Raw genomic sequence first — 26814 nt, forward strand, 5'->3', positions numbered from 1 at the left:
GTGACAAACATTGCACATAGCTCTTATATTAAAAAGATTAGACATGGCTGCAAACAGACAATCTACACGGCCTATTCACGTGTCTTTACACTGTGCATGTGCTGACATGCCGTCCCTATAGTATGAAATATAAATATTTGATAGGCTCTAAATATCCAGACAGGAGTGTTTGTCTCCCATTTTTTATTTCATTTTTCCTTCTGTATTTGTCTGTTTTGTGAAGTTGAAGATCAGAACCTGGCGACTGACAATGTGTCAGTGATTGAGGGGGAAATGGCCACCATCAGCTGCAGAGTGAAGAACAACGATGACTCTGTCATTCAGCTGCTCAACCCCAACAGACAGACCATCTACTTCAAAGATGTTAGACGTAAGTGCTTGTGCCTCAGGCACAATGTTGGTATCATGAAGTAATCACAATGTCTTAAAATGCAAATAATGTTGTATGAATGAAATGTAATGAAATATGTTTTTCCACTGTAAATGGAAGGATGGTAATGTATGGTAAGTAGCATGACTTAAGTGTGATGAAAAATATATATCTTTTCCTTACCTTTTAAGTGGAATTCATAAATAAGTGTGTGTGTGTGTGTGTGTGTGTGTATGTATACATACACACACACATATGTATGTGTATATAAGTATACTTGGTCAGACAAAACAACTATAACAATAAGTGATTAATAAAAAGTAAAATCAAGTCTGTCCTAAGACAAAAGACAGATGTCCAAATGAATATTAACACATTTTTCATTGCTGTAATCATTCTTTCTGTTCATAATGACCATAAGAAGATCCCTTCATAATGTACTTAGAATTTAAGTAATGGGGAATAAAATCAACAGCCCTCCTTCTGTGCAAAAATATTTAAAAGTTTATTTGAAATTAATATGAAGCTTCAATCAAAATTCGCCAAATCAAGTCAACATCTTTCAAGTTACTGTTGTTTTGGTGCCAAATTCACTCATTTTGTTATAGTCCTTCCACTGCAGCTGAACAGGAAAACACTCTGTTGAGACACAATGAGGAAATTTCATACTAAAAAGACTACAACTGTGGAACAGCTGAACCCTCAAATTATCTTCAGATACAGTTTTAAACACGTTTGCTCAAATCAAGGACTGTAATTTTGTCCCCCATCATTTTGTCACTCATCACTAACATTGTCAGTGCATTTGGAGGGACATTTTTAATAGTTAGTATGAAAAGGAAGAATGATTACAGCACCTGGGCACCTGACTATTGTTTTAAGACACACTTGAAAACTGTCAACCTATCCTTTAATTTTTGACAGGAAAAGCTTATAGAAATGACAGAGCTCTCGTAGCACCTCAAAATCCAGTTTGTTTGTTGAAGAGCATACTCCTCACATGACTGTTTCCACAACATGTTTGCATTTCAGACTATGTGAATTTGTGTTACACAAGAAGAGCTGTCACCACACTGTTAGTCATAGAATTCTCATGTCTAAATGGTCTAGCTTAAATTTTCCTTCAGATCCACTTAAATTTCTTAAACCGATCTCAGTACTATAGTACGAGTACTGAAGCATCAATCAAATGCCCTTGGTATAGCCACAGGTGCACCATGTGGATATATCCTGGGTTCATTGCTATATTTACATTATATATCAATGATTTTCCATCTGTATGTCCTGACACCAACATCCGACTATACACAGATGACACTGTAATTTATGTAAATGGTAACAGTATGACACAAGTTGCTAAATCATAAAACTCATTGGTTTATGTAACAGCATGGTTAAATCACAGCTGTTTTTTCAACTCAATATGTCAAAAACAGTGTACATATTTTCAAGACAAACAGTCCTGGTGTCGAGCCAGGTGTTATTGTACTAGGGGAGATGAGACAGGCTGTGTCTGAATGTAAGTACTTCAGAGTTCTGATAGATTCCAAACTTTCTTTCAAGACTCAGGTGAAAAAGGTCTGTATACAGGTCAAATTTGTTCTTACCAATTTTAAGTTGATTTGAGATTGCATGCCAACTGAGGTAGCTAAGATTGCGTGTTCATTTCCCATCACTACTCTAAAACCTAAAAAAATATCAGGGCTTGATTTTTCCTCCACTAAGATAGTTTGTCAGTATAAGAACAACAAGTATATTGGCAGCAACTATTAGAAAACTGGACACATACGGTTTATTTAGAGCTAATTTAAAAAAAAAAAAAAAAGGTGAATTAATACTTAGACTCACGGGTCAGTCTCTAAACGTTCTAGACACTGAGAACAATCTTCCATGTTTTAAGTCTTTAATGTGGCCCTTCATACTAGGTGGTCACATGCATGGTTTATTAACAGTCATTCTTGTCGCTGTTCAAGCAACTGCTGTGCATTTAGAAATCCCCAGACTTCAGTAGGAGGAGATCTATGATTGTCTGGTATCACAAGACTAATTAGCACTCAGCTCTGCCAGCACTACAACTCAATTGCACCTTACTGTCCTCAGTCTGTCTGTGCTGAATTTATCTTGCTGTCTGCTATCACCTGTTGCTATCTTGCTATCGCCAGTCTGCCCTTATGTACCTGCATTCATGTCTTATTATGGTCTTGCCTTGATTGTGTAGTTTTATTTATTTTATATACTGTGCATGCTTTTTATGTAGTTGTTTCTGCTTTGCATGAGTTAGTGTCTAACAATGCAGCATAATGTGGTCTTATTTAGCCCATATTTCTACTAACATTAATATCCCTCAAATTATTGTTTTGCTTGTCTTGAATTATGAGCCTCTTTGTTGCATGTTTTAAATAATAACTCATAGGGCCTGATTTACTAAAGGCCTGCATGTGTTAAAACGTTTGCAAACTTGACATCACCCGCAAGAAATGTGCAAGCTGATCTACTAACGTGCAAGATAATATGGCTGTCCATTTAGTACATTTGTCATAATGAATATGTAATATGAGGCATTTCAACCCCAGTGCACAAAATACAGGGAGGAGAGAATGCAAATATGTTATTTAGCTCGCGCATTGTGATTTACCAAACCTGAAGGTAATTTTTCTGAACTAACTGCGTCTATAAATAATACCTTTGAAGGACAGGTATTAACCGGCTGAGCACTGCGCTCACATGACTTCTGTTACTGTGGAGAGGAGGAGACGGAGGCACAATGACAGAATACGCACAGGATGGAGTTTTTCCACCTGTGTTATAATAATCTCCCATATGTCGTTTTTTCTGGTAATATTTGTTTTTGTAACTCAATATATTTGTTAACCTTTTCCACTAGAACCTGATCACATTTTGTTTTGCGTTTTTTTTGCGTCCATTCAGACACGCAAAACCCTCATTTAAATACTGCTGTCTCCACCCTGTTGCACCTGTTTTCATTTACACAGTTATTCTTAGTAGATCACCCGCAAAACGCACGTAAACGAAACGTGCAATCTATTGCACCGTGCACGCAATTTAGTACCCACTATTTGGGATCTTAGTAAATCAGGCCCATAGTGTAGTATAAGGTATAAATCTTGTGCATTTACAGCAATATTTATTAATGTGCAGTGTCCCAGTTAAATAAACCAACAAATAAAATATATAAATAAATGAATAACCATTGTATATTTCGTAGATATGTGGTTTTGTGTTGGTTTCACATTTCAAGGCTCTGGTTACTAAAGGCATTTTTCTGCTTTTTAACGTCACATTGAAGGTATCACATATCACTACAAGATCAGCTTTAGTTTTGAGTTAGATCATGTGTGCAAACATGATTCCATCTGTCCTTGACTTTTTGCCTCTTTAACACAAGTCATTAAGCTCAGATTGTGGCAAGATTAATATAGATCATTCTCATTGCTACCATAATGGGAATACTTTTGTGTCCTTGTCACTGTTCGATTTCACGATAATCTCTTAGATTAGGATATTGAACATTATGATTATGCATGAGCATATGGGCTACTTCTACTTTGAACCAAGTTTTTGTCTCTGCTTTTTTTTACTTGTTTGTATCTGGGATCTGAGCCAAGATTCAAGGTGAACGAGAAACACCCTTCATTTCAGTTTATATTGCTTCCCAGCTGTTATTTCACAAGTTGAGGTAGCGAGATGTGTGTTCCATTTTCTCACTTGCGAAGAGCATCAGGGGAGTTTGAGTACACATCTTTGTCATATTTGTACAAAATACCCAAAGCTGCCTGAGAATATGGCAGAAAAGAATGTATTGATATAAAGCATAGGTCATGTTGTGCTCTACATCTTAAAAAAATATTTATTCTGACACCAAGGAGTAGATAGAGGCTGAGGATCATTTCAGTTTATAAAAGCAACAATGAATAATTAGCTGTTATATCTAGGTAACAATCAATATTAGCTCTGCACTGTCAAAGAAATCTTTCCACGAGGTTAAGACAACCTTTTCCTCTTCACTCTTTATTGAGCTGCTCCACGTGGGCTTGTAAACATGTCATTTTCTCTGCTTAAGTCAATGCAGTGCCATGTCAATTACAAAACATAAAAGGTTTTGTTTATCTGCAATTAGATCTGAATTTATGTCAAATTTCTGACAGGTTGCTAGACTGTTATTGGGCAGCTGCCGCTGTGTGTTTGTGTTCCTCATAATGGGGTCTAGTGAACCCCATGGCAGCGCTATTCTAGGCTCTGTTCCTGAAGGATTGCTGGTTCTGTGGGGACCCCCCTCAGCCAGTGGCATTGTTACCTGTCAACAGGGCCGCTCTACACAGTGGCAGATCTTTGTATACAAGGAAGTACACAGCAGCAGCATAGAGACACACCAGGAGCTACAAGAGAACCAGCTAGAAGTGAACCGGCACAGAAACAGATACCCACACAAATACCAAGGCCATAGTGGCTTTACAGTACCAATGAAGGGTAAATAAATACATTTCTGTTGCAGCAAATAAAGACGAATTATCTCATAGGCAGAGGCACAGCGAATCTTGTTAGGATGAGCCATTTATTCGTCTAGATATATATGTAAAATGACATGCAATTTGGAGATGTCATATGGAATGGGAAAAATTTGCTTTTATCAGAGAAGGTGGACTTGGATGGTGATGCAATATCACACCAATATTTATGCACTGCAGCCGTCTTCAAGAGTTGTCTGGGTTTGTATTATCATGATGTTAAAAGTGAAATTTTTACAAAAGTCTATCCCTGGAAACCCTTTTTCAGTCTTAATTATTTCTCTGTTCTCTAACATTAAACAGTCATGACTCATTAAGAAACAATCAGTTCAACATCCTTAAAGTAAGGAGTTTAAAAACTGCTAATGCATCAGGACTGTGTCGATGTTGTTTGATCAGATTTGATTAACAATTGTGATTGGATATTCACACATCCCATCTTATATACACATTTTCAAACCTGTGAAACTAGCAAGTAAAAACAAGAACAAATTGAAAAATCACCTCTATAAAATAAGAAAATCTGTTCTAACTAAAGTATTCTGTATATGTATGTATTGACCATAGTAAGAAGTTGATTAGGAAAATATATTTTCAGGGCCTTTAAAAGGTGCATGTTAAAATTTACCTCGTGAAAAAAGTCAATGTTCATGCCATTTGCATTGAGTCCAATGGATTTCAAAGCCAACAGGTTTCACTGTGAAAACATAAGTTTTCACTTCATGTCTATATACTCTTTAAAATTAAAAAAGAAATCTAAATATGGCAAAATACACTTCTGTCTCCGTACCATTTTAAATCATCTATGTATCTTGTAAGTCCATTTTAAAGCAGAAATATCAAAAATTAACCAGATGCAGCTTAAATCAGACTACTATCTGTTTTTGGTATTCTTATATGAGAACAAAGTGAATACCTGTGGAATTCATCAGCAAGTTGAATATGTCACCTTGCACCTTGAATTACACAAGACATTCTAACAGTTATCTTTCTAATTTTCTGATGTTGTATTGACCAAACTATTAATAAAGAAAGTAATAAGCACATTAATGATTATGACCATAACTATTAGTTGCAGTCCAAATATGTATAGCGATGTTGAACATTCCCAAACACTAACCAATGAATATAACATATTCCTGGGTAGGCAGTTATGAAACTGCCTTGTTTAAACTACATACAGTGCCTCGGGAAGTGAAGGATTTCCCTCCCAAGCAGGTGCTGTGACTCTCAAAGTGCATCAGTGTCATTGTTTCCCTTTGAGGAGAGACTTCCAAAGAGCTCTCAAATTATATTGGGGATGAGATTTCATGTTGACACTGCCCCAAGACCTTGGGTAATGATCATGATGCTAAGTGTAAAGCCTGAAGGGAATAACAAACTCCCCGGGCTTTAAACGGGCTGAATAGAGTTTGTTAGCTCGACAGATGCAGAGAGGACTTGATAAAGAAGGCAGGTCAAAACATCAAAGGGGCTCCCAATCAAATCAGCTAAAGCTGTTTATGTAAAAGAGTGCTCAGGGATGAGGGCTGACTCAAATGAAAAGCAGTGTGAAGATGGCTAACCTAGTTTGATGACATTAAAATAAAATTCAGCCAAGCCCTATTGGCATTAGTATACAGATTCTTGGCTAATTTTGATTTAGAGTTTTAGGCCTCCACCCCTCTCCACCTCTGCGCTGTGATTTAATTCATTATGTATGTTTGAATGCGTCTCCTTTTTCTGGAATATGAGAGTGTGATGCATTCATCCATGACCAGCAACAGCCCATTTTAAGAGTTCCTAGCTTGTTAGGGGTCCTCATGAGCACTCTTCACACTTTCCTGTCTTTGCGAGTGCTCCGTGGACTGTAAAGCTACTTTATGAATCAACTTGTATGAATCATTTTGAAACTCTTTTCTTTTACTCAATTAAGGAGAAAGCCCACAAAAGGGCAGCGCTCTTCCTCTGCTCTCTCCTTCCCCTTCATCTGTCTCATTTTCTCCTTTGTCTTCCTCCATCCCCTCTCTCATTCTCACCCCTCTCCACTTACCGCTCCCCGACCCCCATCCCTTTCCCTCTTCTCACTCCGTGTCTCACGTTTGTGTCCCTGTACTCTATATCCTCACTGTCTCTGTCTCACATCTATCCCCACAGCTCTGAAGGACAGCCGGTTCCAGCTGGTGAATTTCTCTGACAACGAACTGCGGGTGTCTCTGTCCAATGTGTCACTCTCCGATGAGGGACGCTATGTGTGCCAGCTCTACACGGATCCTCCTCAGGAAGCCTACGCAGACATCACTGTCCTGGGTAGGTGTGAGAATTTCATGTGTGAAGATCACATAATACACACATGTGGTCACACCCCTCCTCACACACACACACATACACACACTCATACACACTTATTGTATTTTGCTCTGTTATAGATCGTGAATATGATATAATAGTAATATTTGATCCTGTTATCTTTAACAACTGAAACAAAATGTCAGCCAATTAGGCTCTCGCCGTGCTCAACAGCATAACGAAAAGGAGCAGATGCTGAAACTGATGGCTCAGACCGCGTTGGTTTTGGCAGCTGTGTTGACTCTGTGAATCCCAGTGAATGTTGACTTGGCTTCTCCAAACGATTCCCTATTGAGAGTCAGCTGTGCCACACTTTGATGCTTTGGAGTGAAATTACTCCAGTTAAGCTTTATTATACATGCAGATATCCTGGGAGATTGAAAGGAATTAAAAGCACTTTAAAGTAATTACTCTAGTTGTACAATTGAAACCTAGCTTCAGAATTTCTGAACCAAGGGTTGCATTGAAGAGTGCTTGAAATAAAACACCCCACTGACTTCTTGCTTTCAAGTGAGTTCAGCAAGTTTCCTGTGATGACTAGTGCAAACGATGAGGGACAACTGTGCCTTGTCCTACTCTGACTGAATGCAGCTATGTTTTGCCACTCACAGTATGCAAAGCATAATACTGGGCTTCATACAAGAACATTTTTTGAATCTTATTGAAAATGTCTTACTTTTTTGTGTTCCAAGTGGGATTCAGCAAACTCTTTAACTGTAACTGCACAACCTGTTCGCAAATCCCTCTTTTCAGCCACCTGTTCATGAGAAGGTGTGCATTAATGAGATGTGATCATTAGCATAATCAATGCCCCCATATTGCAATAGAAGGCTCTGTGGGCAAGTTTCATTCACGAAAATACAAAAGAGTAAAAGAGGATTTTCACACCACAGCACTTCAAGTGCTGCTGTTGGAAATCAGCAAACAAATAGATACAGACACATTAAGTGTCAGTAATAGTGTCAGAGTGAATGAGATGCCAAAAATAATCTCAATAAACTGGCAAGCCATGATGAACATTGCACTGATATGGCCAACATTTAAGGCTTATTTTAATTTTTGATGTCTATTTTAGTTGATTTTGGTAACATTCAATCTCTGAATTCATTAAGATCAAGGCATCATAACTTAAGGTAAAATAAACCATCTCTTAATATGTTGGATGACACATCTCACCCATTTTTTAATTTAGATAGAGAAACGTAAATATGAGACAATAGGTGAATACAAAAAGTTACATGTGCCATTTAACAAATAATTTAATGCAGGTGTTTCTTCTTTGAGGCCTATTGGATAAGTGTGTGTATAAATGTGATATGTTGCCATGCTGGTGTCTCTCAGTCCCACCAGGAAGCCCAATCATCGAGAGCCATGAGGATGTGGTCAGCGAGGGGAACGAGACGGAGCTCACCTGCACAGCCATGGGCAGCAAGCCAGCTGCCTCCATCAGATGGATGAAAGGGGAGGAAGAACTGACAGGTCAGTAGAATAACAGCCTCCCCCAGTTTGCTTCACACTCTCCAGGCCTGTCTACTTCCCTACAACTCTAGGTCTCTGGAGGCGCTTTCTCTGTGAACAAAATGTAGTTCTCTAAAACATTAATGTGTGTTGTACTGATTATGTTGACTGACATGTATAGAAAGTATGGAGGATAATCATGCCTGGCATATATAGCTGGAGGAAGGAGGTGCATTATTTCTTTATTTTTTTATCCTTGTGCAAAATCCCTTGTCCATATGCCTGGGCTGCTTGCTCAGCAACAACATGTAATGATCAAACTTTGCATTCACTGGTGTGAGAGCTGCGATCCAGCCTCATGTTATGCTTCTCATAAATCTTACAAAACATTTGCCTGAAAGGCTCTTCCATACTGTAATTTTCATTTCAGATTTGAGGTTGCTTACTGTAAATATTTACTTTGAACATTTAGACCTTGACTCCTGGTGAAATTCTGTTGTTAAAGTGGAAAACTGTCCTATTTATGTGAAACCATCTATACATGGTTAAAATGGCTATGAACTCATATGTACACATTTCATTCTTCATTTCAGCACATCTAATCTTTTGTCGGGTTCTGCAGAGAGGGTCATATAATCTGGGGTGGTGAAAAATCATTATTGCCTCTCAGTTTTTATTAAGGACCATCAGTTATTCATTATGTACCTATTGTACAGCAAGGGGGGGGATATTCATTTTTAGTCATATTGTATTTACACAGAGTGGATATCTCTGGGCTTGTTGTCAAATTATATATGTACTAGAATGGAGAGGATTCATTTGGCTTGTTGAGAGATGAAATATTTAGACAAGAGCGAATCTGAAGCTAAATGCCATCTGTGCCTCCAGTGTTCCCTACAGGAGTCGAAGTCAATTTCTGTTTATGAGTTGTTGAGTCCTGTGTAGAGGAGGGAGAGACAACAGGATGGTTAGATCAGCGAAATGCCATTGACATGCTAAGCAGGGCTAATCCATAGTGGCAGTGGATACATAAAGAGAGCCACAGAGTCACGTCCTCCCGTACCCCAGGAAACACAAATCATGGTTCATTATGGAAGTGTTAAACAATTCATTAACTCTTGCGTGTATAGAGATTAAAAGGCTCACATCATACAAGTTTTATGGAATCTCTGTGATCATGTTTGTCTTACGTCTGTGTACAGGAAAGACAGCCATAATGGAAAGAAAGAAATCTGCTGGCTAATTTAAACACACTTCCAAATTGACGGAATTGGTTTTGAAACCACTTATCATGCTGGCAGGTACAGCACTGATGGGCTCTGGCCTGAGAGACTCAACACACAAGGTGGCGAAATGCTTGTTAGCATAAATGACAGCTGCAAGATTATTTAAATGTAGTGGAGCCTGGCTCGTCTGCAACTGTTTCTCAAGTATGATGAGAGATTATTTTAAATCAACCAGCTGCATTTGAATGATGTGTTTGTATGGGGTCATATGAAAGTGCACACAGAAGACTTCTTCAGAAATGGGAAGAGTTAGTAGACTTTTACATTTGTCTTTTAATACTTGCTTGGCAGGGAGTTCCATTTGCATTAAGAAGCATGGAAAAATGCAATTCATTGAACCTTGAGTTCAGAATGTTTTATAAGAGCTGCTTTTGTTACAAATATATCAATCAATCTTTTAAAAGTAATATTAAAGTTTGATGATTTGATGATAATGTGACATTATTGTTTCTTAATTGATTAATTAGCATCTATATTATCTGAATTGCAGGGTACACTAATGCTTAAGCCACAGCTATAGCAATATTCTTTTGAGGCACATGATCACAGCCTGATCAGCCCTCAAGTGTGTTGGAAGGCAACACACTTGGGTGAGGAGCTGACTAAGGACAGTGTCACCCTGACAAGAGGTTATGCTTGATTGCGCTGGGATTGATCAGTGGTTGATGCTCACAAGAGCGTTTGATTTGACATCTCTGCTGCAACACTCAAATCTCCTCTGCATTCAAATTTGAGTCCTCTCCACGACCTGATCAGCAGTTGTTTTCCTCATCTAATTGACAAGCATTGGTCGGCCTTGTACAGCGATTATGACTCTGTACGAGTCTGATCTTCAAAACTTGAGTCAGAAGTCTCAGAAGTTTCTAAAGAGTTTTTCATATTAAAATTATTTTGTAAGAAGAATCATCACCAAAAATAATTGATACTAGATGTCAGATTTACAGATCTTTTTTTTCATGCCAGTTCTAAGACCAGAGGAAGCTATGCTTTTTTCCTGACCTTGAAATGTGTTTTGCCTGTCTGTTTGGTATTTTGCATTGACAAGGGACTTTCATGCAGACAAATAGGCTCTTTGATATTACACTGAAAATAGACCAAAGATCAGTCCTGTTTTTTCATCAGCAGTGATGGTGTCATCACACATTTCTAGAGATATTTTTTAATTTTTTATTTCTTTTATACAAATTTTAATGTAGCCAACAACAACAGAGAGTAGTTCTAGATAGTCAGTCATTATGCATGACTGGACTTTTGATAACTCAAATGTAAATTAGACTTTAAAAAACATGTAATTTGCCTTTGGCTTCAGAGCTGCATGGTAGGGCAGGGCAATTATTCAAACCATCATTTATTGAATTTCAGTGAACTCGTGTTAATATGATCATACAATCTCATACTATCACTCTACAAATTTTCGTCTTTCAAATGTATGATTCTGGGAGAACTGTGATTAAAGTTCCTGTTTGACAAATATATTTGCTATCATGTACTATCTGTTTGATTATGTATTTGATTATTTTATGTGTGATTTTCTCTGCTTTTTATGCTGTGATCCATATTAATATTAAGATAATGATTTCAACCGTACTGCCTACCCCTGCTCTGTTGGCTCTGCGCTACTTTGAAGTTACCCAGGCAACAATATTATTTTTCTATTTTGAAAAGGCAGAAATGTATGAGTCTTTTAAGTAAAGCACCACTCTGATTGGCATCATTCTTCAAACAGTGTGAGACATTGATTACAACTGGTTGAGAGGAGACAATGACTAATCACCACACCCTCCCATTTATATTGCACATCATCTAATTATAAGCCAGATGTGCTATGAAATGTCCTTGTTGACCTTAAAAAGGTGTTATAGTGCTGCTGTTTGGCCTTTAGAATAGAGATTCACTTCTGTTTTTATTTGATGATGGAGAAGGTGTTACGGCCACTCATTGTGCTCTAGTTTAACTTAATTTTTGGTGCTGATTTGCTATACTTACCATCAATACATGCAGTGATTTTTAGAGTGAAATCAAATCACTTAAATGCTACACTACAGTTAATAGCTTGCAGGGAACAAACAAATCCATAACTGCAAACTTGCTCATCTTTGGTTTCACAGAATTTGAACATTAATAAATAAACTGTTGTTTACCATCTGATTAATTCTGTAACAAGATGATCACTTTGTCAGACTGAAAGGCAGCTTTTTATTTGGTTTCATCACACTATCATACTTTTAATCGTTATGTTATGTTACTGTTGTTTTGTACAGTGCTTACTCCTTTTTAACGGTCTGTGTGCTTTTCAAACAACCTGTTCTTTCACCACCGTTGGTCAATTTTAATACCCTCAAGCGCATTGACCACTTACCAATCCCACTACTTTAAATTTTATGTAGGCAGGTCTTGGGTGGGTGGGTGTGTGTTACTTGGGGTTAATATCCATCAAGAGGCCATATGTGTGTATTGGTGATCATCAACTGTGGAACAACAGTGTTTTGCCCTCCCTGAGTCCAGCCGGGCTCCCCTGTGACAAGGCTGAAATGGAAGTGTGCTGCAGGTCAGAGTGGGGCTGTAATTATTTCCTCACTTCATTAAGTGCGAGTAAACCATCACACTCAGCACTGCTGCTAATGCGATGCCCCTGTGGCATTGTAATGCTCTCTAAATGAATGCCCCTCTGACAGCCTAGGGCCTAGTGGGCAGCAGATTACTGCAGGGTTAGCCCCAACAATGCTCAGCTCTCAAGATGCAGAGGCATTCATAATCAGGCTGATATGACCCAGCCGCTCCTTGCTGCTCTTGTCAGAATAGAAGGCCTTAGGCCTGTCTGAATCCTCTAAAGTCTCGTTCAGGCGCCACATCACTGAATCGTAAATTAAATGTAAATGCCATTTGAAAGCACTCAACTTTGACAGGTAATGTGCTCTTAATAGCTATGACTATTTGCTCATTATGGTCAGTGCTGGTTGTGCTGCTGCAGGATCTGAGATTTGTTTTTTTAGCTGTTAACTTTTCCCTCTAATGTCTGTGATGTTTTTTATTTTTTAGGTGAGACAACAGTTGAGGAGACGTATGACAGGATGTTTACTGTCACCAGCCGAGTAAGATTTTCTGTCACCAAAGAGGATGATGGAGTACCAGTGGACTGCATCATTGACCACCCAGCTGCAAAGGACCTCCTGGCTCAAAGACATTTAGAAGTGATGTGTGAGTGACCTAAAACTGTTCTTTTTCAAGCCTAGAAGTAGAGCCAAGACCTCGTAGGCCTCACTAAACATTTTTTCTCACTTATTTGGGGCTTGACCATGTTTTGGTGGGTGTGACATTTTTGGTGAAAACATGAATCAACAAGGCTATACGCACTAAATTTCAAGTGTTATATGCCTACTACACACACTTCTGACAATTGAACGGTACTACACACAAAAAGTTAAGGACTGGTAATGGGATGATAGACCCTTAGACAGTCAACAAACCTCCTAATATTTACTGAAAAACCATAGTCCAGAATAACAGATACTCCACTGCTCACATTTCATATTGCCTACAAAAAGCTGCATCTTTAGTGACTGACTAGTAGAACGTCTGCTGCAAAAAATTACACTAATGAGAGTTGTAACTACAACATTAGTAGACTTGTTGGCCTGACATTGACAACATTGAAATAAAAAAAGCATGTAAAGCATGCGCCATAGAGCTAAGGGAAACCAGAGTCGTGTGCTAATTCACCTGAGGTTTATGGCTACGAGCGACCTCTACAAGTAATGACTTAATCCACTGTAATGTAAAAATATTGATTATATTAATTTATTTGGCTAAATATATATTTCCCTGATGAGTACAGTGCATTTAAGGTTGCTGTGGCAAATGGGGGTGCTTTTGGAACAGTCCAGATCAATAGACAGGATTTTTTCTGTCAGCTGCCTGGTTGTTTATTTGTGGGGCTACTATAATTGCTGGGAGGCCTACGTATAGCTCAGTCTGGTCTGACCACCATATCATCGATGCACTACATGTTTTGTTTTGATACTTATCTATAGATCATGAAACCCTGGCATTCAAATCTTACAGCCTAGAGGTGTCTTGTCCCATGAGATACAGTCACCACAAGCGGATAAAAACATTTTTTTGCTCAGGTGTCAAATGATGTTTTGGCATTCTTTAAATGGTGGTTTGATTGAAGAGGTAATACATGCTGCTATGCACTGTTAAACATCAAAGAAAGGTACCCCTTTGTAGTCTGTCTAGAATATTCTTTTTTTTCCAGGTAGACAACTGTTTTGTCTGACCTTTCAAGGAAAAAGAGAAAGCTTGACTGGAACCGCTTGACATTTTGGTAATCTTTGGCTAGCACTGATAAGGGGAAAAATCATTTTGCTGTAAGGTACTGTAGACTGGGTCTCGACAGAGCACATAGGATAATCATTTTATCCTCCTCCATGTTTCACTCTTGGCTGTGTTGCTTTCATTTACAAGTCTGTTTCTCCAAGCGCTTGGCTGTTAAGTGCAATAATAATTTTAGTTTTAGTTGTAGGTATGACGAAAAAAAGGATTTCTTGTTGTAAGTATTGTCAGTATCCATCTTTTTTTATTTCCAGATAAACCAGAAGTAAAGATCGTGGTGACATATCCTGAAGGATTACCAAGAGAGGGTGACAATCTAGATTTGACATGTATTGCAGAAGGAAAACCACAGTGAGTACACACATAGGTGACCGCACTTCTAAACCTCAAAACACAATGAAAATGTCTGTTCAGTTTCAGATTCTCTACTGTATATGTAGATCATTGTCTATGTACATGTTCTGCCAGTCAGATCACCCCCTTAACCTTTACATTTCATTGTACCATTTAAATGTTACCAGTTGTTAGCATGCTATATAAAATACATCATTAGACAGGGCCTTACCAATGGCCCTCCTCAGACATTCCCAGCTTTGACCTTTATTTCAGATTTCTAGCATGGATAGACAGCTCCTGAGTGATGTGTGTGGTATTTATGTTCTACAGCCCCCATCAGATCAACTGGCTGAGAGTAGACGAGGATGTGCCGCCTCACGCTGTGGTCACCGGCGCTGATCTCTACATTGAGAACCTCAACAAGTCTTACAACGGCACCTATCGCTGTGTGGCTACCAATGCTGTGGGAGAAGCCTACGATGACTACACCCTCTATGTTCATGGTATGCATTACGCCTCATTGCACTTGATGCTCAAATGCCTCCATCACTCTTTTACACCAAGAGACAGTCTGTATTGCTGATACAGAAAGGTTTATAGACTTAACTGCCTACAGTAGCTTTGGCAGTCGGGGGATTGTATTGGAGTGATAAGGATTTACAGCATTCGTGCAACAAACAGAATCACATTTCAAACATATGGTTGTAAGCCATTATTGAGAGTAACAGGGAGCTTAAAATCACAGAAGATAGCTGCATTTGACAAATCCACAGAGCTCCAAATTTATCTTTAAGATTTGAGCTGCCACTGTACTATTAACGCATGATGAATTTGAACCGTACCTACTAGAAAGTAATGTATAAAGTTGTTGTTGACTTTGGACTAGCCTGTGAGAAACCCATGAAAGTGGGATTTTATATATTTATATTTTTGAGTTTGGAGCCTGTAGGATGAAAACAGATTGTCTTAGCAAGTATGATCAAATAGCAGACCCAGGAGAAGCCTGTGGTCAGATTCTCCCATTCACTCACAGTCCATACTGCTGACAAATTTGAGAATGTGTGGATAAAAACAGCCTATATTGGCAAGTACAGTAAAATTGTAGACCTGAAGGATGTTCATATTATTCCATTCACTCAAAGTCCATACTACTGACAAATCTAAGAATGTGTTTTGGTGTGACCTTTAGCCAGTTCCAGTGGACTCTGGTGTTATCAGGCCTTTTCCATTACTACTGTTCCAGACTGTGAAACAGTTTACCCATCATTGTTAAATCTTCCCAATCTATTCCCACTATACTGTGTCTTAAAACCCATCCTTTCACTACAGCATTTGGGTCTTCTTAATTACTATTATGACTTCCTGATTGTTTTCATTTAATCTGTGAAAGGTATATACCTGTTTATTTTTTTCAAATTTCTCTGTAAATCACTTTGTTGTTTGACCATGGAGTTCTTAGTAAGGTAGGAGACATGTTGTGTCCAGCATTTAAACTTTTGACATAAACAATATTTGCATTATCATACATTAATCATTCAGTGAATGGAGGAAGAGAAGATATAATGTTAAGGATTGTTAATCAAGTAACTGAATATTTACAGTACAGAAAAAAACATGTCAGACATAATTTATCATTCTGAACAGAGAATTTGTATGTCCTAAAATACATTCAGTTAGGATCTTTAAACCAAAAAAAAAAAAAACGCAATTTGTCAATTGCCTATAAACATTTTGTCTCATAGCTGGAATTTGACTTCATATTTCCACAGTGAAGATGGACTTTGGTTCTGTTGACTGATATTGAAGTGGGTGGAATTTTAATGTGTTCTGCAGACGAACAGTAAAGGGCAATAGGGGGACCATCTCTCCCTGGACTAGACTTTAAATGTCGCAGACAGTTTGTTCCCCTTGTTTTGAACCTCTCCTCACTGAAGCTTCTTCTTCTTTTATACCAAAACATCAAGACAAGTCAAAGCATTTATTGTCATCTGCACAGTTAAAAAAAAGTTCCCCTGTGCAATGACATTCTTCCACTCTGAATGCCTTTTTTAATTTTTAAACACAAGGTACAGAAAACGAAAGATATAAAAATAAAAGAAAATATATATAATATTAAGAGGAGAGAGGAGGGGGTGAGGTGGGGGACAGGGCAGAGTGAAGCTTATTGTATGGGGAGGTGGGTTAGGGTGGAGGCAGGGGCAATAGATTGGATCTGTTGATGAGTCTGATGGCCTGAGAATAAAAGCTGTCCCTCAGCCTAGAGGTCCTGCATTTCACACTTTTGTACCTCCTGCCAGAGAGCATAAGTGTGAAACCTCTGTTGGGGTTGAATGGAGTCTTTGATGATGCTGCAAGCTCTTCTTTGGACACTCCAGTGGTAGATGTCCCGCAGAGATGGTAGGAGCACCCTGATGATCCGCTCAGCAGTCTTTACCACTCTCTGCAGGCATTTGTGGTCAAAGGCACTGCGGTTCCAGTACCACACAGGGATGCAGCTGGTGAAGATGCTCTCTATGTTGCAACTGAAGAAGCTGAAGAATCCTCGGTTACATGCTGAATTCCCTCAGTCTTCTTCGAAAGGAAAGCTGCTGTTTTTGCTTTCTTGACCAGCTGGGTGGAGGTCCACTGATATGGACACCCAGGAATTTAAAGCTGCTGACCCTCTACACCTCCGACTCACAACGGATTGTCAGGGATTGATGAGGTCTTCTCTCTTTCCTCATGCCCACTATCATCTCCTTGGTCTTATCTTTTTTGGTCTCCTGTATGCCGTTTCGTCACCTCCAGATCAGACCAATGACTGTGGTGTCGTCAGCAAATTTTAAGATAGTATTGTCCTTGTATGAGTCACTGCAGTCTTGTCTGTGTAGGGTAAAGCATTGGGCTGAGTATGCATCCTTGTGGGGTGCCATTGTTCATCATCACACAGTTTGAGGTTCGATTTCCAACTCTGCCAGTGAGGAAATCCAACAGCCAGTCATAGATTGTGGGATTAAGGCCACGGTGTTTGTGGGGGAGGACTGAGCTGTAATCGATGAATAGCATTCTGATGTAAGCATCTTTTGTTTTCCAGGTGGAAGAGGGCTACTGTATGTGCAGAGCTACAGAGATAGTGTCCCCAGTGGATTTGTTGGGGTGGTATGCACACTGCAGGGGGTCCAGAGACTCAGGTGTATTACTCTGGATGTAGGCCAGAACCACTTTCACAAAGCACTTCATTATGTTTGGAGTGCAACTGGCCTGTAGTCATGCAGACAAGTGACTGGGCTTCTTTTCAGGACTGGGATGATGATGGTGATTTTAGAACATGATTGTCAGAGATGGCATACTGATTTTCAACACATCAAAATCCAAAACAATCAATTTCATAAAACATAAAATTAAGCCAACAGAAAATAAATAAATGTACAAATAAAAACAAATTGACTGATACATAAAATAAGGGAGGCTACTGCTACTGAATTCACTCAGCTACAATCACATATAATCTCTGAAAGTTTAAACTTTTTTTTGCAAACAACTCAACTGTTTAAAAGTGCACCAGGCATCTTTGCACTTGAATCCCCAAGGGGGGGGACAGCAGGAGACAACTGTTTGAAGTTTTGCAAGAAGGACTTCATCTTTTATAAATCATGTAACGTGGCATCAGTGATGTACACACTTCCTTGGACCTTAATTTCCTATTTTTGGTGGCTGGCAGGGGTGACGAGGATGAGGGGGGAAATAAATTTGCAGCAGGTGCAGCCATTGTTGGTGAGTTTAGCTTTCTCTCCTTGGAGCGCTTGTTCCCTGCTGCTTAGAAGAGTGTTTTGTATTTCGCTCCCAATTTTCAATTTGTTTCTACCTGTGTGCCAAGAACATTGTCTGGCAGTGACCATACCAAACACCAGGAATGAGGGTGAATCTGCTCTATAGACTCTCAAGTAGTATGTATGAAATATTCTTTGCTGCATCTCTAGTCTGTTATGCAAACATTAGACTGAATTTTTTTTTTTTTTTACTTGGAAAGCTTAAACTAGTGTAAGGCTTGTATTCATTAGTTTTAACTTGTACCCCAAAAATATATTTAATGTATGGTCCGTGTCCATACTTATGGTTGTTTGAGGAATGGGTAATTGTGAAAGAAACTTTGTAATTTTCCTGTTTAAAAAAGGACACCTGTCTCTATTAAAAAATAAAAAATAAAAACTATAAAAAACCCAAACCCTGGTAGGTTATGCAATAGTACAAAAGCATACCATTATATCTGATTCATCACACATTGATGCAGATTGTGAGATTTGGCTGCTGAAAACAACACTCGTGCTTAAACCCAATGTGTGAGCAGCAGGAACAGACGAGAGGAGTTGAGGTGCAGAGTTTATTATGTTAAAAGCAAAGCTGTTGTTGAAAATGGGCTCGTTGTGAATTCTGTGAGAGAGACGATTGCAGGTTTCAGAATGGTGATATTGTTTTGATCAGTACTCAGTCGGCTTGTTTAGGTCAAGTTGACAGCCATGAACTGTGTGTCAAAGACCAGCAGTGTAACATTTCTTTTTTGTTTGTTTGTTTATGTGTTTGTCGGGCAGATGAGCAAATGCTTATGACAGTTGTTGAAAATGTGCATTTGTGAAAGTAAATGCACTTGTAATGGTTTTGACGTCAGTGCAATCTCAACAATTGTAGGGGAGGCAGTGAATAGGTTTTTAATGGAAAGGCATAGCATTGGGAAGAACCTGTCAAAGTCACTAGACATTAAAGAAGAAAAGCAGTGTTTTTAAATGAGTGTTGTGGATGCAGGTTTTTATGTAAGTATGTAAGAGAACAGTAACTTGAAACTGAATTTCCTGGAAACTTTCAGAACTTGTGAATTAACAGCCTCCTGAAAACTTTACTGCTGTTGATGATGTATTTAATTTGTAGGAAGAATTAACTGTGTGTGGTTTAAGAAATGTCTTATAAAGCAAGCTTCAAACACTGTAGGTTCTCACTAATCCAAATCTCTGAGGTTCAAAGCATTCATAGAAGCACTGGTCTTCTAATTTTTCATCGCTGAAATATTTTTGGTTACATATAAAAGTAGATCCCATCAAGCAGTTAATGGAACATACTGATTTTCATATTATCATATGTCTTATGTTCAGCAATTCTGTTGGTCCTGGAGGTTCTGGTGTGATAATGTGTTTGTTTCACCAGCCAACATGTGTGACTTTGTCACTGTGACATAGGTTTCCTGTGACTCCCATAACTCTGCCGCCCCATGGTTATTCATCATTGTGCTCTGCTAGGCAGATGATGACATCTGCTTGTTCCCAATGGACCCATAATGATCACTCCCAAACAAAAGGACAGCATATGCCAGCAAATAGCTCACTCAAGGCAGACCTATTCAAGCTATCATGACTAAATTCCAAAGTGTTGTGTTAAGATTCCTTTGCCTCTGAGAGTTATGGTACTTCATCTGTCAGTGAATCTCGTGTGTCATATTTTATGAACAAGGTGTAAAATGCTTAAATTTATTACATTCTTGAAGACAGATCTTTAAAATAATAATATAGTACTGCAATTGCAAAAAGGTTTTCACTGAATTGCCTGCAGATATTATAAAGGTCATGAATGATGTGTGTCTGCTGCTGTCAAATTCATGTATCATTCGCTCCATGCTGCACAGTTGCATGAATTAAGGAAAAGCAAATTGGAAGCTGAAGTTCTATGCTCCAGAGTAAAACAATTATCTTTACCTACAGTATCTACGTCATCAATGATGTTGCCTTTGGCCATGACATCTTCCATAAGTAACTTCCTATCCACATATTTTGCCAATTTCCATTAACACTGCATCTCGTGTGTGCGAGTGTTGAATGTGCTATGACTTCAGCTCGCAATAATGAGACGCAGGAGATTGGTAAAAGGTGCTCATAACCGCATATAATTATGTCTGCGACTCCCACTCCTCTTTTCTGGAGGATTTAATGAAAGACCAAATCATGTTGTGGTCCATATGAGGGTTTGTTGTCCCAGACTAATCATGCTTGCTACAGTGGCTTAATTAGTGTGTGTTTCTGCACATAGATTACTCATAGCATGATAACCTTGTGCTGTTTCTGTGTTCTCAAGTATCCACCAACCCACCACTCCCCCGCCAAACTTAAGTGTCATATTTTTCTGCAAAATTAGCATCTTTCTTCTCTTATTTGTCATTTTTGTCACTGTTTTGTTTTGTAATTGATGAGTTATTTCTCCCTTAAAGCCATCATATACCTGTCAAAAGACGCCTTTTGTTTAAAAAACTGCATGCAACAAATAGCTTTATTTTAATGATGTGTTTTGTTCTTGATAATATTCTCTTGCAAGCATTATTGATATAAAGTCAAGCAGAATCGTCCATCAATTCTCTTTCATCCTGCTGCCACCCTCTACCAATGCTAGTCCTCCTGGCTCCTCCTATTTCAAAGAGAGTAATGACCTTTCACTGCGCGACAGCTCGGACAGGTGTGAGGCCGATGTAAATCCACGTCAAATCAAGTTCTATTGTGTTGCGTTTATTGTATGTGGCTGGTCGAAAGAGGCTTGTCATGCTGTTCTCCAAGAGAATGTGTCGGCAGCAGACTGTAAAATGTGCGCCCTGGCTGGTGTCTGGTCAGGGGGAGAGCTGGTCAGAGAGAGAGGCCTTTCTCTCTCAAAGGTGACCTGGTGCTATAACTCACACATACTGCCTGTTGGCAGGAGAACAATGCTGCCTTTACCACCATGGTTTAGCCCGCAGTTGACTCTTTGACCTATAAATCTTCTATGGACAAAAAGTCAAAGATTCACAAGCCACTGGAAATTTGAGGTTTTGACATAACATGAGCAGACAGGACTTATGGATCTTCCTGTTCGGCTGAGTCACATTGATTTCATCAAATATGCAGAATAGTGTGGATAACTTTGAACATATAAGCTTTTAGATTAAATTAATTTGATAAAGTGTACAGTAATAAGCAGACTATTTCTGCCTGTTTTAAGAAAACCTTTATAAATCATCATGTAAAGGATTTTTTAAGCAAAAGAAAATAGACAAACGAAAAGCAAAATGTCTACCCTGCTGTTGTGTTGGCAAGCAGGTTTAAGCAGGCATAGATAAACAATTTCTCCTACATTGGTTCACTTTATGGTTAAATTTTCTCATATCAAATTCCTCACCGATACAAATGCTCCCTGAAAATATGGCCTCTCCAAAATACACTCATATTTCAGCCCTCATAATGCTGAGCCCAGAGTCATCCAGCCTGGAAATTGCCCATGGAGAATTCTTGTTCGGCTGGATATTATATGTGCCACATCCTATCCTGGCCTTGTGAAGACCCTTTTTCCTGAATGGCCAATTTCCCTCTTGCAGACACCTACATTTCAGCTATCAGACTGCTTTCGGTCACAGGGAAAGAAATCTAGCCCACCCCCCTCTTCAAATACTGTCAGAGGAGAATCTCTTCCTGATACCCTGATACCCCCCTACCACTATCAACACCACCTCCGCCATACACTCCATCCCCGGTGGCAACATTATGCTGTCCTTGATGTTTTATCATTAGTTTGGGAGTGTGTGGTCCCCCACTGCTGTCTTTTGATGGAGTGCAGACAGTAAAGGCATGGATACAGCCAGCCAATTTCCCCTGCTGCGACTCTCCCACAGCAAGGGGTCGTGCTATCTTTCCCCTGCACCAGAGCCAGGCATATATTCCCCTGATGAGGAAGCTTTCAGCCCTCCTTAGTACCTTTCCATACCTGAATTGCCCTCCATTTTGTCTTTCTGATTATTTTGTTTGGGGGTTAGTGACAGGCCTAATCAGTACAGTGTGGGGCGGGGGATGCTGCTCGGGGCTCTGCTGTGCTGCAGCGGGAGACCACCAGAGTGGTTTGAAATGTTGTGCTGACATTCATGGTTCCCACATGATGTATGCTGAAAACTTTGGTGTTTTCCTGATGCAGCGGTTGACATTTTAGTTTTTTAGTGAAATGTCTCAAATACTAGCAGTCCTTTGTGGTTCCAAGAGGATGGATCCTCATACCTTTGGTTATCACAAAGGTATGGGTATCAACCTAATGAATTGCCAAACTTTCTTTCCCCAGAAATGTATGTTTCCCAGATAATCTATCGTAAATACTTAAATGGTACCCTGTTCCTTAACTTTTTGTTTGAACTGTCTTTATTGTTGGACGGATTGCCATGAAATTTAGTCTAGACATAGATAGATAGATAGATAGATAGATAGATAGATAGATAGATAGATAGATAGATAGATAGATAGATAGATAGATAGATAGATAGATAGATAGATAGATAGATAGATAGATAGATAGATAGAACTTTATTCATTCCCGAAGGGAAATTCAACTGTCCAGCAGCTCATCAGAACATAAAAACATCACAAACAACAACACTTCCACTCAGACAACAATAGCAAGATGAAATAATTCAAAATAAATTAAGTGCAAAAAAGAGGATGAAGATTTTTTCTATTAAAATTTTAGTTTCATTAAAATTAAAATTGTCATGTCCATACTTTAGTTTATTACAAAATACCTGCAAAAATAAGGGCATTCCCATCAGCCTCTGTTTAGCGTTAGAAAATGTTAGAATACTAACAAGCTAAACTAACATTGTATACATTATACCAGCTACACATCAGCATGTTCACAGCATGCTGATGTTAGCTTTTAGCTGTAAACACCACTGTGCCAAAGTACAGGGTCTGTGCCAGCAGCTCTGTGCAGACACAGATTCTTAGTCTCTCACCACAGTAGCTAAAACATGTGCATGTTATGATTTTTATAGTATAGCTTCTCATCTTCAATGACTTTTGTCTTTCTTTACTCTTGCCTTTCTTTATTTCTTATACATGTTCTTTATTTTTTTTACTCTTTTCATCTAGATGCTCCCACTACTATCCCCACACCCACCACCAATCCAGTCAACACGCAAGGTACTGTATGCCCCCACTACTGTCCCTCTCAGCAATAATGTATGTATGTGTGTGTCTGTGTGTGTGAGCTTGCATGCACGTTCGATCGAGTGATCAGGGAGAGAAAGAGTGGAGCCTTGTACCTAAGGCTAGAAGAGACTGTGGATGGCCAGTTTTAATCAGATAGCACTGCTGATAGGTGACATTGAGGACAGGCAGCACGGGGTTGTCAGAAACACCTGTCATAGCCCTTTCCTGTCACATGTTTGATCTAAGAAAATGTAGAGACTCTGCTTTGCTGTGCTGCTATCTTATCAGCATCTACAGCGATATCTCAACTGGCCCATCCATCATACTATAATGCTCTTTACATTTCCCCTACAAATGCCAGTCACACTTCGACTTTGCAATACCCCAAAAATATCAATAACTATTTTCTCAAAGACATATGAAATGAATAAAAGGCAGTTTGCCAACCTTCTGATCACACAATTTTATACTTTTGATTTAGCTCCAAATGTACCTTATTGTAAACCATTTTTAAAAAATCACTAATATTTCAAAAGCACTGCTAAGGCTTGACAGATGGAGAGGCAACCTTGGGAGTTGACATTTGGATATGCCAGAATGTGACATTTTAATACAAAAACTACCCTTAAAGAATAGATCAGTTTATCAGTAGCTTCTTTATAGATACAGCAATTTTGGCCTTTTGTCAGTTCATACAGACCCAAAAATTATGTGTGTCAATATAAAAATAATAGGTTTGCAACTCAATGTGAGAAGGCATCAAAAGCTCCAATATTGTAATTATGGCAACTTTTATTTATTCTTTCAGTTGATTAATCATTTGGGCTATTGAATAAAATATTAGCTTTTTATTTGTTCATTTATTACAATGTCAGTAGTCACATTAATGATTACCGTCTACTTGTGTGTCACACACAGTTTTTTAATATTCACTATTACAATGCACTTCACTACACATTACTTTTATTTAAATCAATACATTTTTAATTTATTGATTGGTTTGTAAACGCAACATTCAAAGCTGGTTCTTCCTCCCCCAGCTCAGTGACACCAGTGCGAGCTGCGCAAAAGAGAGAGCAGTGGTGGTTGAGCGAGCTAGAGAGTGAATGAAGACAGCCAGCAGCAGTAGCACAAACAAACCCATGAATCAGATAAATAAAACAATACTTTCTGATTGTTTCACAGCGGTTTTGCTCTAATGCATAAATAAACACACCGACCCCTCACAGAACCCTGTGGGAAGAAGCTGCATTGCCGGATTTTGTGTGAATGCAGCCGAGGCGCACTCCTATCCCGTCTGCTATAGCCTCTCTGCTCTGCACGTGTGTGTGTGTGTGTGTGTGTGTGTGTGTGTAGCTCATCCCTGCCCTCGGTCAAACAGACACAACCAGCAGAGGAGCAGCACTCTGCAAACAGAGAAGAGAGACAGAGAAGCAGGGGAAATACTGAAGCACATAAAAATACACAGAAATCACCTGGTTGCTACACTACAATTCCTGACCTCACTGTGCTTTTATTGGCTAGGGGCTTCGCACCCATTGCCTAAAGGCTGACAGCCAGAAATGTCCCCAACACAGCAAATAAGAAAATAACAAGCAGAGGGCAGGGTCAGGGTAGATACATATAATGCCACACTTGTGAGACAACTAGTCATGATGAGATAAGTGATGATTGAGAGGGGATTTTTTTGTCTATACATCTTTATTTCTTTTTGGAAATTCCTGCACAGTATGCCTTTAAATGTTAGCAGTATGACAATCATTATGCTGCTTGGATACAGCGTCATTTCAGTTTTCTGACTCATGGTACAGTCAAAAAGGAAGTTGCAGAACTGTGCATTGCTCTGCATTTTTCCATAAGCTTTTCTCATCGGAGTAACACTGATGCAGTCGTCTCCATTTTTCCCAGTGTAACATTCTAGTAATTTCCGAAAGACAGGCTTGAAAGAGGATTTACCGTGATTTATGCAGTACATGCTGGGAGGATGTAATTGAGCTTTCTTGCAGTTCACTACTCTTCTAAATACCCTGTCACAGGGGCAATGCTAAGCTGGCTTGCGGTAGATTGCTTTAGCACTACCTTAATCAGCATAACAGCACAGTATAGTGTTTTCCACTCACCAAAAAGGATGTATACAGCATGATTTCTTATTCATTCATTAGAACCAGTGTGGGAAACAGCACAGTCACCACCACCACTAGCTGTGATTTTCTGTTGTAATCAGAAACCAATGAGCTTCTACTCTATATGATCCTTGTTTTAAATGTGCAATTAATAATCATTTTCAGTCATTGTCACAAAGAGATGAAAGAGTTTAAGGTGGATTTTTTTTTTTTTTAGAAAAAAATATATTAATTTGTCAACTGATCATAATTGGAATTTGCTTACACATTACAGTTTTAAGCCAGAAAATTATAAATGATCAAATAACACATTGTAGATTTAGTTGTTCTCGAGTGTTGTTAACAAAGTTTTGAATTTGTGCTCTTTATTTAACTACCTTTAGATCCCAGATTGCACTTTCATACCCTTTTATGCCATATTTTTGATAGCTCCCCCTATATCCGAGCAGTACAAAGTGTAGATGTGACTGGGATCAGCTAACTGAAAGAATATATTCAGCTTTCAAGTTGCTAAAAGGAAACCTAAGAGGGCTTCTGGTAAATGTTAATGCCCTACCTCTTCTTTGTTTGGCTCTTAATTGGTGTATAAATGTTGGCTTTAATTCCCAAAATGCAATGATTCACATGCTAGATTTCCCTAATGGTGTAGACTTTCAAGTGAGGCACCAGTTCAAGGCCCTAATATGGTTTTGTACTGTGGGGGAGCAAATGCCAAGTTAAAGCTCAGAATCTCACAGTTGTTTGTCTTCTGTGCTTGTTTCATGTTCAGAAAGTGTCAGAAGAGTTCACATTGTCAGGTCTTTAGATGTCTTAGAGGATGCAGATTGTGCGTGTAGACCTCTTGGGAGAGATAAGTCACCCTTTCAAGAACAGTATTTCATGTGTTTGAAAGTTTTTAGACCTGTTGCCTTTATATATGTTTTCATTGAATATTTATACTAAAACAAAAAGCTTTAAGTCGACATCTTGCATGAAGAAAAAGTTGCTTCGTACTGATCCAAACACTAGATTCAGACATCTCACACACTAGTATGCTGCTGCCTCTTATAATATAGCTAAAACACAAATTTTAGTATGACTGAAGCTTGCAGAGTATTA

At 38.8% G+C, this 26814-nt stretch overlaps 1 protein-coding gene across 3 annotated transcripts in view; it reads left to right on the plus strand.

Annotated features, from left to right (window-relative positions):
• Positions 1-26814, plus strand: part of cadm1b (cell adhesion molecule 1b) — a 140385-nt gene that overhangs the window by 102754 nt on the left and 10817 nt on the right. For all 3 annotated transcript variants that reach the window (XM_053320093.1, XM_053320094.1, XM_053320092.1), the window contains exons 3-9: positions 224-370; positions 7033-7185; positions 8566-8703; positions 13008-13166; positions 14558-14654; positions 14970-15142; positions 23534-23584. In XM_053320093.1, coding sequence (XP_053176068.1) covers positions 224-370; positions 7033-7185; positions 8566-8703; positions 13008-13166; positions 14558-14654; positions 14970-15142; positions 23534-23584 — 918 coding nt within the window. The remainder of the gene's footprint in view (positions 1-223; positions 371-7032; positions 7186-8565; positions 8704-13007; positions 13167-14557; positions 14655-14969; positions 15143-23533; positions 23585-26814) is intronic.

The sequence above is a fragment of the Scomber japonicus genome, chromosome 6, assembly GCF_027409825.1.
Source record: "Scomber japonicus isolate fScoJap1 chromosome 6, fScoJap1.pri, whole genome shotgun sequence".
In the NCBI taxonomy this organism is placed as follows: domain Eukaryota; kingdom Metazoa; phylum Chordata; class Actinopteri; order Scombriformes; family Scombridae; genus Scomber; species Scomber japonicus.